General features: G+C 36.4%; 1 protein-coding gene across 1 annotated transcript; it reads right to left on the bottom strand.

The window, feature by feature from the left end:
• Nucleotides 1-3,819: 3,819 nt before the first annotated feature.
• On the bottom strand, nucleotides 3,820-12,454 carry LOC110056791 (zinc metalloproteinase nas-15-like). Its single transcript, XM_089274415.1, has 9 exons — nucleotides 12,351-12,454; nucleotides 11,905-12,078; nucleotides 10,527-10,650; nucleotides 9,986-10,077; nucleotides 9,438-9,521; nucleotides 7,698-7,840; nucleotides 6,585-6,681; nucleotides 4,361-4,480; nucleotides 3,820-3,898 (listed from the first exon to the last, which is right to left on the bottom strand). Exons 1-8 carry the CDS (start codon nucleotides 12,406-12,408, stop codon nucleotides 4,374-4,376), a joined length of 879 nt encoding a protein of 292 aa, XP_089130541.1. The 5' UTR covers nucleotides 12,409-12,454; the 3' UTR covers nucleotides 3,820-3,898; nucleotides 4,361-4,373.
• Between the last annotated feature and the right edge of the window lie 501 nt (nucleotides 12,455-12,955).

Here is a 12,955-nt window from a genome sequence, read left to right on the forward strand (position 1 = left end):
GAAGTTGAACCTCTTCCGAAAGGATTGTCTACATCCATTCCTAACTCAGCCGCCATGCGCTGTTCATCTGTTAGGATCATGTCTCCTTCATAGAGATCTGGGTCATCAAGACCAGCATTCTCTATGGAAAAAAACAGTTGTCCCTTATTGTTAAAAAAAAAACGAAAAAATATTTGTTTTTTAAGGAGGTATTTGCTAGTTATAGATTAGATCAGTGGATGAGAAATTTTAACTGTTATCTGAGAAACGTCTACACTACGCCGGAGAAATTTGAAAACGCTGTTTTATTTCTAATGTTAGACCTACCGTCCACACTAATCCGTCACAAAAACGGAGCTTTTGGAAAGCGCTCTTAAAACCGGAGGAATAAAAAAACCCTGGCTTTGCGTTTAAGTGTGGGTGGAAACATTTTAATAACGGAGCTTTATAAAAACGATAACGTCACGATGATCATGTGATCTCCACGCTCGAGACTTTCTCAAACACAAATCCAAAATGGCCAGTGATTGTTGCGCTTTCAGATTTCTTTGGCGTAGTGTGCACGGGGTCTTGCTGATAGCTAAGATGTGCAAAATGTACTGACAGCTGATGACAAATGGCCTATAATTAACTGATAACTGGAATTCCTAGAACCTCATTGACACCCTCTAAAAATTCACCTTATATAGAAGAATCGAGTGCTTTAACTCTTTGCAGATTATGATGACTCCTGCATGTGTTCCACTTCACGAACGCGACGTTCAAATGAATATGTGATCAAACATAAGATTTGTTTGCTGCAATTTTGTTTTGGTACTGATGTTTATAAATAAGATCATTGTTATAAGGAAACTCGCCGTCTGGGTTTTCTGATGCTGCGAGCGCCACGCCAAACAACAAAATCACACCAACCCACTTCACGCTGCTTGCTACTACTTCAAGGTAATGCGAATCGTTTTCCTAAACAGATGAGATTCTATTGAAATGTTTGTCACTTCACCTGTTCAATTTAGTTCGCTTTTTTGCATAAAGAGTTTATTATCGTTTAGTAAAGTGTTAAAAAGTTATTTGTACAGTTGACACATGTTTCAAGTTTTCTTTTGTATTAAGACTACATGCCCCCTCAGTTACCCAAATGCCTTTTATCAATACCATATTATTCCCCCGCGTTTTTTGGGGGCGACTTCAATACTTGAAAGAATGATCAATGAATGAAAGACTTTATTAAAGTGCCAATGGTATTTAGCTTAAAAAAAAAAGAAACAATTGGGAACACCATTTACATATTAAAATATACCTTAGCTACATAAAGTTAAAATTATTTACAATCTGAAATCACCTGCACAGTAAAATGACATTTGCTGCAGGCTAAAGGAAGTCAGAGGGAGACTGAGAATAGTTATGTGCAGATCAATGCAGCGAACACAAAAGAATCTAAACAGAATTATGCGAATAGAACATAAACCTATTAACGTTAACATATTATGTAAACAAACTCGCCCAAAACTGAAGGAAAGGAGTAAAAATGATGTCTATGAATAACTATCCAACCTTTCGTTTCTTCCACACTTGCTGTTGCTGAATTTTTATCTTTTTGAAAAATGTTATCATTTGTTTATTTATCTGTCTGCACTGTTTAATCGCTGTAAAAACTGCAAATATGTGCAAAAAGCCGGAAGTGCCCTACACGGGATTTTATTCAAATATTATCTGACCAGCTGGTCATGCTGAACAAACTGGACTTACTGGTAATACTTGTACTGTGAGATGTCTGATACTGCAACTTTTCAAAAGAAGAACACTAAATTAAAGTGTCAACCATCTTTACTGTATTTTCGCTAACTGATCAGTAACTTACATGTACAACTGGTGGAAATACATTTGAAACTACTGATTAAAAACGGATGCTTGCTCTGCAGTATAAACACATTTCAATTCATTGTCTTTTTTAATGTTGTTATGAAATAGCACAATGTTATATCATTAATATATGAAGTCTGGATAACAAAAGTGTTTAAATATCACTCCTCTAGCTCATGGTTAGTACGCTCGACTCCAGATCGAGAGGTCCGGGTTCGAGCCCTGGCGCAAGACATTGTGTTGTGTCCTTAGGAAAGACACTTCACTCTCACAGTGCCTCTCTCCGCCCAGGTGTATAGTGCTAGGGGTAACCGTGCGATAGACCAGCTCTCCAATCAGGGAAGAGTAAAAATACTCCTTGTCGCTTCATGCTACGGAAACCGGAGGTAAGAACCGTCTGATGGGCTTCCAGGCTTGTGTTCAGATTGAAACTACCCTAATTGACACATTGGAGTAGGTCTTATGCGAATTCTAATTATGAAGATAGGTGATCATTAATGCATGTTTTTGGATTGCTAGCGGAATTAGCGACACATTCTGAGACTGTCAGCGTTTTCACTAATTAATTCTTTCAATTTTTCTCAATATGTTGGATTTATAGATAAATCTACGTTGTAATCTTAGTTCTTAATTTATGGTGCATAATTATGCATATTTAAGTTTTATTACATTTTAAATTTACTGTTCCTGAAGAGCCCCAATGGAGACTTTCAATCTATAAAGTTTTTATGTATGTATGGAGAGGCCTTGCCCCAAATTGCACAGTTATAATAGAAAGCTATGCACGGGCATTATGTACTTATTCAGTCACTAAACCACCCCCAGAAAAAAAAAGACACACTAGCAATGCAACTGAAATCCAACGCAAGTACGAATAGAGTTTTTCATGTACTAAATTAAACAGTATAAAAGCAGAAAGCCACTGTAGTAGAAAGCCACTCTACTACAGTATGTAATAAGATGAATGTCATTCTTATCCTACAAAATTCTTTTCCAGAGAAAGCAAAATTTTCCATTTATATCTTACATATCAACAATACAAAACCTCTGTAAACAAAAACTTAACTTAATCGACTTAATCGACGCTATGAAAAGTGAGCTATAAGGACGCTGCTACAGCAGATCTCAAACTTTAAAACTAGAAACAGGAAACCAGTATATTTCGAATGACTGAATTTATCGCTTGAGTGGTGCTGAAGCAAAATCGGAGGCTCAGATTTGGATTCAAAAGTTGTCAAGATATATTGTCCGTGCTTTCCCTCAATATTTTATATTTGGATATGAGATTGGATATGAGATGGTAGATAGCCAACGAGTTGGCCATGATTATCTCATATCCAACAAGCGCGAGTGGAATAATTGTTTTGTTAAAAGCGCCACCAAAATATAGAAAACTAAAGTAAAATATTTGTAGAGCATGGAATAATGCCTGATATACCGTGATGGCAAAGCCAACGAAAACTCTTGAATTACATTTTCCGATGATCCAATTTGTAATAAGGAGTATTACACTACTGCATGGCAGTTAACCTTAAAAAAAAAACCCTCTACTGAATCATTCAAGTTTAAAGAGGAGTTTTGTTAACCATCATTTGATATACACTTGATATGACATTTCTAGCACTTTTTCGGAATTGGTTAAATAAATTCGGTCTAGATAAAGGTAAAACAGGAATTACTCGTCCAAAATGGAGTGGTTAACTATCGATTTTTTCCACTTTGTATTTTTAACCAAATATATAAAATACTACAGACAAAATTAGATTTTCGTCAATCAGCCCTTTTAGCTACCATTGAGTGTCAAGAGTGCGAGTAAACTTGAGGAGAAAATTTTTGAACTGTTTGGGTAATTTCTCGTGTCGTTGGCATTTCAATAGCACTGGAGTGAGAAAGATTAATATTATCATTTTTCGGGTACTTTCATTTTTTTTACGACTGGTGTCTAAGGTATCTCAGTCGTAGATACATGAAAGAGGCAAATTAGCAGTTTCAATGCTTTTATTCTACTCTAGTGTTTTTGGAACGCATCAATATTTGCTTTCTTGTTTTAGATGATGACCTGCAAGAATTAAAAAGTAATACAGTCATTAGAATTTCTGAGTAAAACATTTTGTAAAATTTTGTTCTGATAAAAAGCGCTAACCATGGCTTATTTCTGATTTTGTTTTCTTCGCGTGGACACATTTTGGAATAGCCTAATTTGATTCATTATGGCAGAAAGGGATTCTGTGTCACCAAACACGTGCTACAGTCAAATGAAGTTCAATTCTGAACACACGGTAACGAATAAAATCTAAAAGCATGTATTACAATGGGATGAAATGCATGTAATATTTTTAAGATACAAGCAAGCCCATGAGTTGAGATATTCAGAGGAAAGAGGCAAAAGGTGGAACTTTTCATCATCATTATCATCGCTACTATTATGGTTATCGCCATCGTTAACATTTGATTATAACTGATTTTTCGCCTGGGTTTGTTATCAGACTTTACAGCATCGAGGAAAGGATAATTTCTTTACCCTTTTCCGTTGCTCAGCAGAGCCTGCAGGTCTTTTTACAGTTTTCTCTCACATATCTGTGATAGCTGCAGTATCCTGTCCATCCTGCACATCTGCTGTCTTTGTCTTCGCAGTTGTTGCCTATGAGAGGAAAGGAAAGCTGATTAGAATCTTTTGTAGCATGATCATCTGAAAGAGTATTCTTCAATATCTGTTTGGCAAAGCTTATCAATCGAAAAAGCAACTTTTGTTCCTGAACAGAGTAGTGCGTAAACTGAACAAGTCCCACTAAAAAATCTACTTTTTCTAACGTTATGTTGTTGCATATATGTTAATGTAAATGATAACATATGCTATGAATTTTATTTGGCCTATCTATGGTGTTCCTCAACTGTTAACCTCTTTAAAAACTGAATATTAGTGCAATTTTACAAGGTAGCTGTACCCTCTCTGGGGTAACTTGCGAGACAAAATCCAGCATTCCAGATAGCATAAGAATACGACACCCTCCATTGAAAACAGGTGATTTCAACAAGGTAAGTCATTCGCATAGTATATCATTCCATATGGTGGATTGTACAATAACAAAAACTGCTTTCTCACCCCGGAGTTTGAAATAATTTATTACAATGTTATAAATGAAAAACAAAAATGATAGGGGTGCTGGCTACCCGACATAACGTAAGAGTTAAAAATACCAGGCAGCCAGTTAAAAGAAACGATGTTTTACCTAGATCAGGGACACAAAACAAACAAAAAAAACAAACAAAAATAGACACGTAAACAAACTAATAGAAATAAGCAAGGTTGAGCTAATTATTACCAGTAGACTAAAGTTCTTACATTGCAAAACAGTATTTATATGATCTAGGAATTCGAAGCGCAATGTACGGATATTTAATAATCTTTAATATAGTGGTGTTTCATTTTTTTTAAGCAAACTCGATGAAGACGATTTCATATATTCATCCATGGAATTCCAAACTGATGGGCCGTGAAATCTTACATTGAATACTCTGTGATTTATTCTTGTTTTTGGAAGATTATAAGACCGTTTTGCAGCGAGTGTCATGTTTTAGTTATGGATGTGTGTTATTTTAGTGAAGAAAGTAATAAAGAAGGATGCTAATACGCGATTATGATAATTTTACACAAACATTGCCATAAATAAAGTTACTGCTAAAGTTTCTGACTGCTTCTTACTGAGGATAAATTAAATTTCATAGCGAAATTTCAGCCAATAGCTCAAAATGCTTAATAGGGAATGCACTTTTTTCCAGTTAATTATGCTGCAGCAGCTGTTGAATCTCTTTTCGCTCACTAAAATATCTTCGCATCGTGAAAAATCTTCATATAACTTAAAAAAACCTAACATAGGAAAAAGCTTGATTTACGGTTTCCTCCGATTTTTGGTTAGACTGTAATAAGCAGGTTTATTATATGGCTGTGTCTCACAAGGACTGGGAACTACCGAATTCACGAATATGATTGACTGAAATCGATACTGACCGCGGTCTAGATTTTCTCTTCTAGACCAGTTTCATTTTGCGTTGAAAAAGTAGCAAACTGAAATACACAAATTTTCACCATTTTCTTTTATTTTCTTCTCAATCATTTATGGAAGGGCCAAAAAGCCTGATGACAAAAAAAAAAGTTAAGAGGACGAGCAAATTTCGGCAGGTTTAAGTTAAGGTCATCGCCGTTCGCAAGCGAAATGTCAGCAAACCAGTTACATTAAACGAATTAAAGTTTTCTTCTTTGCCATATAATAAACATCTTATTAGCTAAGTCGATCTGTATGGGAGAATCTTGACCTTGGTCGTTGTACAGACCTCACTGCGTTCGGTCTGTACTCACGACTTCGGTCAAGATTCTCCCATGCAGACCTCCAGCTCGGTTAATAAGAGCTAAGTAAAACAAACGTCATCCAAAATATTTCATCAATCGTTGCCAATGTAGAGCTGATCACATAAATAACCATCGGGGTTGGATAAGAGATCGACATCCTTTCTTCATTAACCATCATTCTTTCATGAAATGTAGGAGTATTGTGCTCTGTCAAAATTAAACTAAAAAAAACTGCTATTTTATTCATATAAAAAAGAGCCCCGAAAAACTAGTTCACTCTTGTAACTATCTTAATTCTATGGATGAAGGAACAATAAGAGGCAGGATTAATATCGTCAATCTTGGTTCATTCGTTTGTTTGCTTGTATTTTTTGGGATTTGACAATGTTACGCCTACCTCCTCCTCCACCTCCACCTTCGCACTGTGATTTGTACAGGAGGTTCATCTGCTGTGCATCTATAGCACTGATTCCCCTCCGTTGACCAAGTGTAACCTGGAAAAGAAGGAAACAATTTCATTACTTTGTTAAAGCTACAACAAATACACTTTCATTACTTTGTTAAAGTTACAACTTATAATGACCAAATTTTACGCATACTCAAACGAGATCTTGCTTCATTCCTACTGAGCAAGTTAATTCTGAAAATATGAGAGCCGGTAATGGGCTCTTTACTTGTGAAGAAGAGCGAATTATAAAGAACTCCGTTTTGAAAGGCCAAGAAAACACCTAGTTTGATTTACGGCTGAGTAAAATAAACTTTATTAGACATTAACATTATAAGTTCCCATTCTACGTTATCAGTTATTAGGGCTTCCGCAGGAAAGCCCGAGTCAATGCAAGCCGTTCTTGGTCCCCAAAAAGAAGTGGTTCCAGGCGTTCCTAGCGTAGACCGTGGAATCGAGAACGCGACATCTTTCCGTATCGTATGCTCGCTTTTCATCAGCGGCGTATTATATAGAATGCATTGTTTTGTGAAGAAACTTTTGGCAAGAATCAGGCCTTATACGTTCATCCCACTTAGGAAGATGTCGATCGTTTTGGGAGCGGGTCGGTCCACGAATTATATTGCTTGAAAGAAAGCCAAGTAAGCAAAGTTCATGCTCGACTGGTTCTCACGAGACAACATGTACGAGTTCGAACTAAGAAAACACTGGCAAAAAGCTATAACTAATGACCTAAAAACAAACTTTGATACTGAGAAGTGTACCTCAGGTGTTTGAAAAAAGCGAAGAATCGTCGTAAACAAAACTTCGAAGATGAGGCAAACAACATGCGATTAGATAAAGAGGACACTTAACAAAGCGACTTGTAATCGTAGCTATTGTAGTAAGACATCCTGATTCTTTAGTTTATTTGTTTTTATTGTGTTCAGTACGATTTAATACCGCGGTACGAAGCCCGAGTGAACGCTTTCAGAGCGTCTAGTTTCTTGTTGGCAATGGCAATCAGCATCGTTCAATTTCCCTCTTTGCTAAACTCCTGTTTACAGAATAACCATGACAACCTACCCCGGATTGCTTAGCAACAATTGTAGGTTGTCCGTTCTTGCTGAAAGCTCTGCTCCCATAATGCATTACACTGCCGTAGTCATATTTAGTCCCAAGAGAGTCGATGGTTCCTCTGTCGTATTTGTTGAAATTGAACTTGTTCCCTGAAAAAGACATTCAGCCGCAAAATATCAAATTGAGTCAATCATTAGCTCAATTTAAAACTATGATGAGGAAAAGACTCTTATTGGACAGCTAACTGAATTTTTAGGATTAGGGTTAGGGTTAGGCTACCAGCAAGAAACAGTTTAATTATTAAACCTCTATTTAATCTAATAGAAAACGATTTCGAAAAGAGCGAAACTGAACACACAACAACAACAACAACAACAACAGTTTATTTCTACTACTGTAAACAACTAAAATAATTTACAAGATTATAATTATAAATATATAAATAAACAGTACAGTACATACAGTAATGGGACACCCAAAATAACTAAAAAGCTAAACTAGTTGGGTGACCGTAATTATAATAATTAAAAATGTAAGAGTCAGGAAAGAGGCACAACAAATACATTGGTGCACATAAGTATCACAAACTTGGTACAAGATTAAATATACAAAACAAAACAAAATAAGTAGATATAAACTATCAAAATATCAGTAAAGATTAATAGAGACTAATGAAATGCGAAGTTTGTTCTTTTTTAAATTGATTAGAAGTACAACACTTGAATCTTTCATCGAGTTCATTCCATAATTTAGGTCCATTAAATCGAATATTAAATTTGCCATAATTTCCACACAAGTGGATTTCATTCGCGCGAAACTTTTTACCCGAATGTTTTCATGTAACGTTTGCTAATTTATTTTCTCACATCCTGAGTACTATAAATGTGCCTTGCCGTAATTTTTGATATATTCATTGGACAATGGTGACACGAAGACGTCGAAACTTCATGTTACTTTACTTCGGTTAATTTTCTTGCTTAAATATTTAATCTAAATTTCTGAATTTTAATTTTTAGTTACATAGAACTAATTTTATTGTGTTTTGTTTTACTCCACATCCTTTTCTCTTGTTATTAATATATTTGACTGAAAAGCCCCAAGGGGTCGTGAAATAAATGTATACATGTATCATTAGTTCAAGAAAAGTAAAAATCCTTTCTGAGCGCAGATAATTCCAGCCCTTCATAAACTTTTACACCGGTATACAAATAACACCCACACAAACCACAATTGTTCATTTTTCCCTGACGAAAGGCATAAGCTCAAAACATCAGCTTTTGCAATATTCGCTACGGCGCAACGCAACGCAACGACTTGCCCACAGTACCATTTACAACCATTTTCGCCCGTCGACAGTCCGAAAACCGAACCGGCTAAGCGAATAATTTTGCTATATAGGAAACGTTTTACGGAATAGACATTCTTCATTGTGGTGAAGTACAACAAGTGTGGGTAATCAAATGTTGACGAGTGAAATTAGTAACCAAAATTTTATTAACTAGTCGATTAGACGAAAAGATTATTTTCATTAATTCTGTGTGGCATGGGAAGCCAATTGCTTATTTTGTCTTTTAATTTGTCTGACTCGGTAGATAGTTTTGTTCTTCGTCCCTAGAATTATCAGACAGAATTTATGGATCATTAAATGGGAGACGATGGCATACTTTTTTGGCTAACAATGACACCCCATAAAGTCCTAAAGGCTGATAAGAAAAAAATAATAATTGAAATGCTAGAGTAACTCACTCTCAATGATGTTATTCCACATGATTGTGACGTATGAATCCCTGTCGGGACGAGACTGCTCGTGGTAGAAACCCAAGGCATGTCCTGAGAATAAAAGAATGAACGCTTTATAAGATTTCAAACATCTGGAGTTTCAGGCGCTAGCTTTCATAAGCTCCTAGTAAGATCGAGGTGAAAGGAAGAAGCATGGGCCCGACTTCGGGAACTTAAGTCAAACACCATAAAGAAAATGTGCATAGCATATTTGTTAGCTGAGATATCGCTATAGGAAACTCCAAAGGTGATTATTTTTAAATTTAATTGAAGTAATTGCATATCAAAAAGATGAGCATCAACCAAACCCTGTGACTTAAAAGTTCACCACTCATCGTCAATGTTTGTCTAGTATAGAGCTGGTAGAGCGGCTTTATTTATTTTACTGTCAACTTTTCCTCAACTTTTTCATATCAGTTTCTACTTAAGTCTTTGATTTGCCCTCTGGGCAACACCCTACCCACCCTTTTCGGGTATTTATTTCTTGTGAGCTCTGATAAACTTATATTACTAACCGATTTCATGAGCTACAATTCCCCTGTGCCAACATCCTCGCGCCAGATTGATATCTTGGCGACTTCCGGTTCTTCCCACGTATGATGAACATCTGGAAATAACCACACAGTTAGCATGCAATAATCCACACGCAGCTTAAGTAAGTTAGCAAAACTTAATTTAGCCTGGATGGCCTATTCAGCTTCATGGCTGGTATCCAGCGAGACCCTGGTAATAAATATTACAATCATAATAATCACAAATATGCATCGAATTTAAGAAGCTAGGAAAATACATGCTAAAAATGGTAAAAAAAAAAAAAAAAAGGGCGGGATTTAATGAAAAGCTTAAAAGAAGAAAGTCATTCTGCTTTTTGAATTTTTGTTGTTGAAATGATGAATGGTTTTAACGAAACATCGAGCAGCCTTTTTTTTTCTTTTACCTAAGCGTTGGTTAAGCTGTCACTTTGCAGTTTTAGCGGACCCAGTGGCGGACTACTCGTACCGTGTTTTCCCTTTTTCAGTGGTATAACTTTCTTCCTTAAGCATAACTGTTACTTACCCAGAGCCAAGTTTAAAGTTTGCATAAGCTCTCTCGTTTGTCCTCTGCTTGAATTTGATGCAAGTTTTACTCGTCCATTCCTCCATTCCTTGCCGAATAGCGGACATGGCTCGGGAATCACGAGCTTAAAAAAGAACATTTAATTGAAATCTGGTTTGATCATTCAGGACATCTAACTAACAATAACTAACATGAGCTATTCCTCTTTTTCACTCGTATTTCTGAGTTCAGTTTTTTTCTTTACTACTACACAATGTGCATTTTGAAAAAATATATTTATTACCATTTGTATGATATCGAAAATCGTCATTCGTGATATTAGTAGTATCTATTTTTATAAGCAGGCAAAAAAACAAAAGTTCAGAAAATGTGGACATTGAAGCACTCGGGTAATCCGACAATTTTTTGGGCAGTTATATCGTCCCTTACAATTGATTCCTTCAACAGAATAATGTAAACTAATACTTTTTTTTTTTGTTCCTCCTGTTCTAAATTAAAGACCCTTTTTATATTTTTCTAATTTTCGGACTGAGGCAGAAGGTTCCTAGTTTTGTTGATGTTGTTTTTGTTGTTGTTGTTGTTGTTGTTGTTGTTGCTTTACCATTTTCCATGTTCTACAATGAACCACGCAATAGCATAACCTCATGTTCAACAACGTCCCTACATGCATTTGGTTATTGGCCTGCATAAACCGACGCTTTATAAAGTTCGTGCTGTAGCTTAAAAGAAAAGCCAAACAAATTTCCTCTATTGACCCTCCTCGACCTGGTGTGTGCTCCTCGCAAATTCTTAAAATTTGGGTTAATCCTAGCATAAAAGTATAAAAGTACTCATAAATTTGTGTTTTGTTTACTTGCGTTGATCAGAGTAATCACACTAATCATTTTGGCTTTCATTTTACCGCGAGCTTTGCTTTTCTTGTAGGGCTTCAGCCACAGTAGTGTGCCTTGTGACGGTTTTTTTGTCAACCCATTGTTTATTCAAAAGCTTAATTTGTTAGATATATTTGCTCTGTTGCGGTTCTCTTGACTTTAACACTTTTACATTAAACCTGCGACTACAGTGGCCAGATTCATTCAACATTTTTGTTTGTTCTGTTTAGATCTCGCATATGGGCAATTAACCTAGATTTCAAGCAAAGCCCCTGGCGTCCTGCTTTTTTGGTAAAGCGCGTGCCTTGATATAAACGGTTATTCTTACAAAACAAAAAAGCAAAAAAAACTAAACAAGAGTGTTTGAGATGATGACTTTTGACGTCAATGATTCCATCAAGACTGTAATTTCAGCTCACACATCATTGTTGACTACCTATTTGTAAAAACTTTTAAAATTTTTTTGAAGCACACAGCCAATGAAATTTCACTCATTTCATACTTACACAGACTGGAGTCAATGACATAAGCCATTACACCACCAGGCCATTGTCTGTTCTTAGTTGAACCTCTTCCAAGAGGATTATCTACATCTAGTCCCATCTCTGCCGCCATGCGCTGTTCATCTGTTAGGATCATGTCTCCTTCATACAGATCTGGGTCATCAAGACCCTCATTCTCTAGGATTACAATTTAAAAAATTTAGTTCTAGATTTGTGCCTGGTGATAGTTTCAAACGCTCAACAGCACGTGTTTTTCCCTGTTTTTCTCATCCTAGGTCGAGTTGCGTATAATTTGAAGCACTTATGAACGCTTTCACTCGTCATGTATTCATGTATGTAAAAATTGAAATGCAATTACGTATCTTGCTGCTTCACGTTTGATTTCTCGCTGGGAAGTGACGCTTTAACGAAAATCTCATAGCTCGGAGCAGCTTTACAATAACGCTTACCGTCGGGGTTTTCGGCAAGCACCAGTCCGCACAAGACAAGAACGTATAGCCACTTCATGATGCTCCTTCTTGAAGACACTGAAGCAGAGTGGTAAGAAGAAACAATATGACTGAGAATTTATTGACCGCAACTGTTAGCTCATCTGCAAAGCCGCTTCTGGACCTTTGTTTGAGATGGTCGAGTTTTGTTTAGGATGTTAAGTAAATTGGATTAGCATGATAAATGAGGAGGATATCTTACTAAATGCATCTGGTACAGATGAACCATGACAAGTGGGCTACTTATTCCACGAACTTGTAAAATATTGGTTTCGGCATATGATATAGACGGGGGGAGAAAAGGGAAATTTTAAGGGTAACATAAAGCATTGTAACTCCTTTGCAACAGATTATCAGTTGCTAGTGACTCTTTCATTCTTCTCCAAAGCTGCGACCAAACAAATTGAGGAGCTCTAGAGCTTACTTACTTTCCGTGCCAGATTTTGTCCTGAAATTATATGGCCAGGCCCAATCTAGCCCACAGCTCTGGAATCATTTATCAGAAAGTATAAGGAAGGTGAACTCAAAAGGCACTTTCAAACGTTATTGGACCCCTGTCTCTCTTA

Source organism: Orbicella faveolata, unplaced genomic scaffold, assembly GCF_042242905.1.
Source record: "Orbicella faveolata isolate gen_17 unplaced genomic scaffold, um_ofav_v1 contig_35, whole genome shotgun sequence".
Lineage (NCBI taxonomy): Eukaryota > Metazoa > Cnidaria > Anthozoa > Scleractinia > Merulinidae > Orbicella > Orbicella faveolata.

Bases quoted from the DNA above. Each gene is read 5' to 3' on its own strand.
- LOC110056791 (XM_089274415.1), bottom strand. From the start codon at position 12,408: ATGAAGTGGCTATACGTTCTTGTCTTGTGCGGACTGGTGCTTGCCGAA. The intron at 12,079-12,350 runs GTAAGCGTTATT...TTGTAATCCTAG, and splicing joins GCTTGCCGAAAACCCCGACG to AGAATGAGGGTCTTGATGAC. The intron at 6,682-7,697 runs GTAGGTTGTCAT...CTTCTTTTCCAG, and splicing joins TTGTTGCTAAGCAATCCGGG to GTTACACTTGGTCAACGGAG.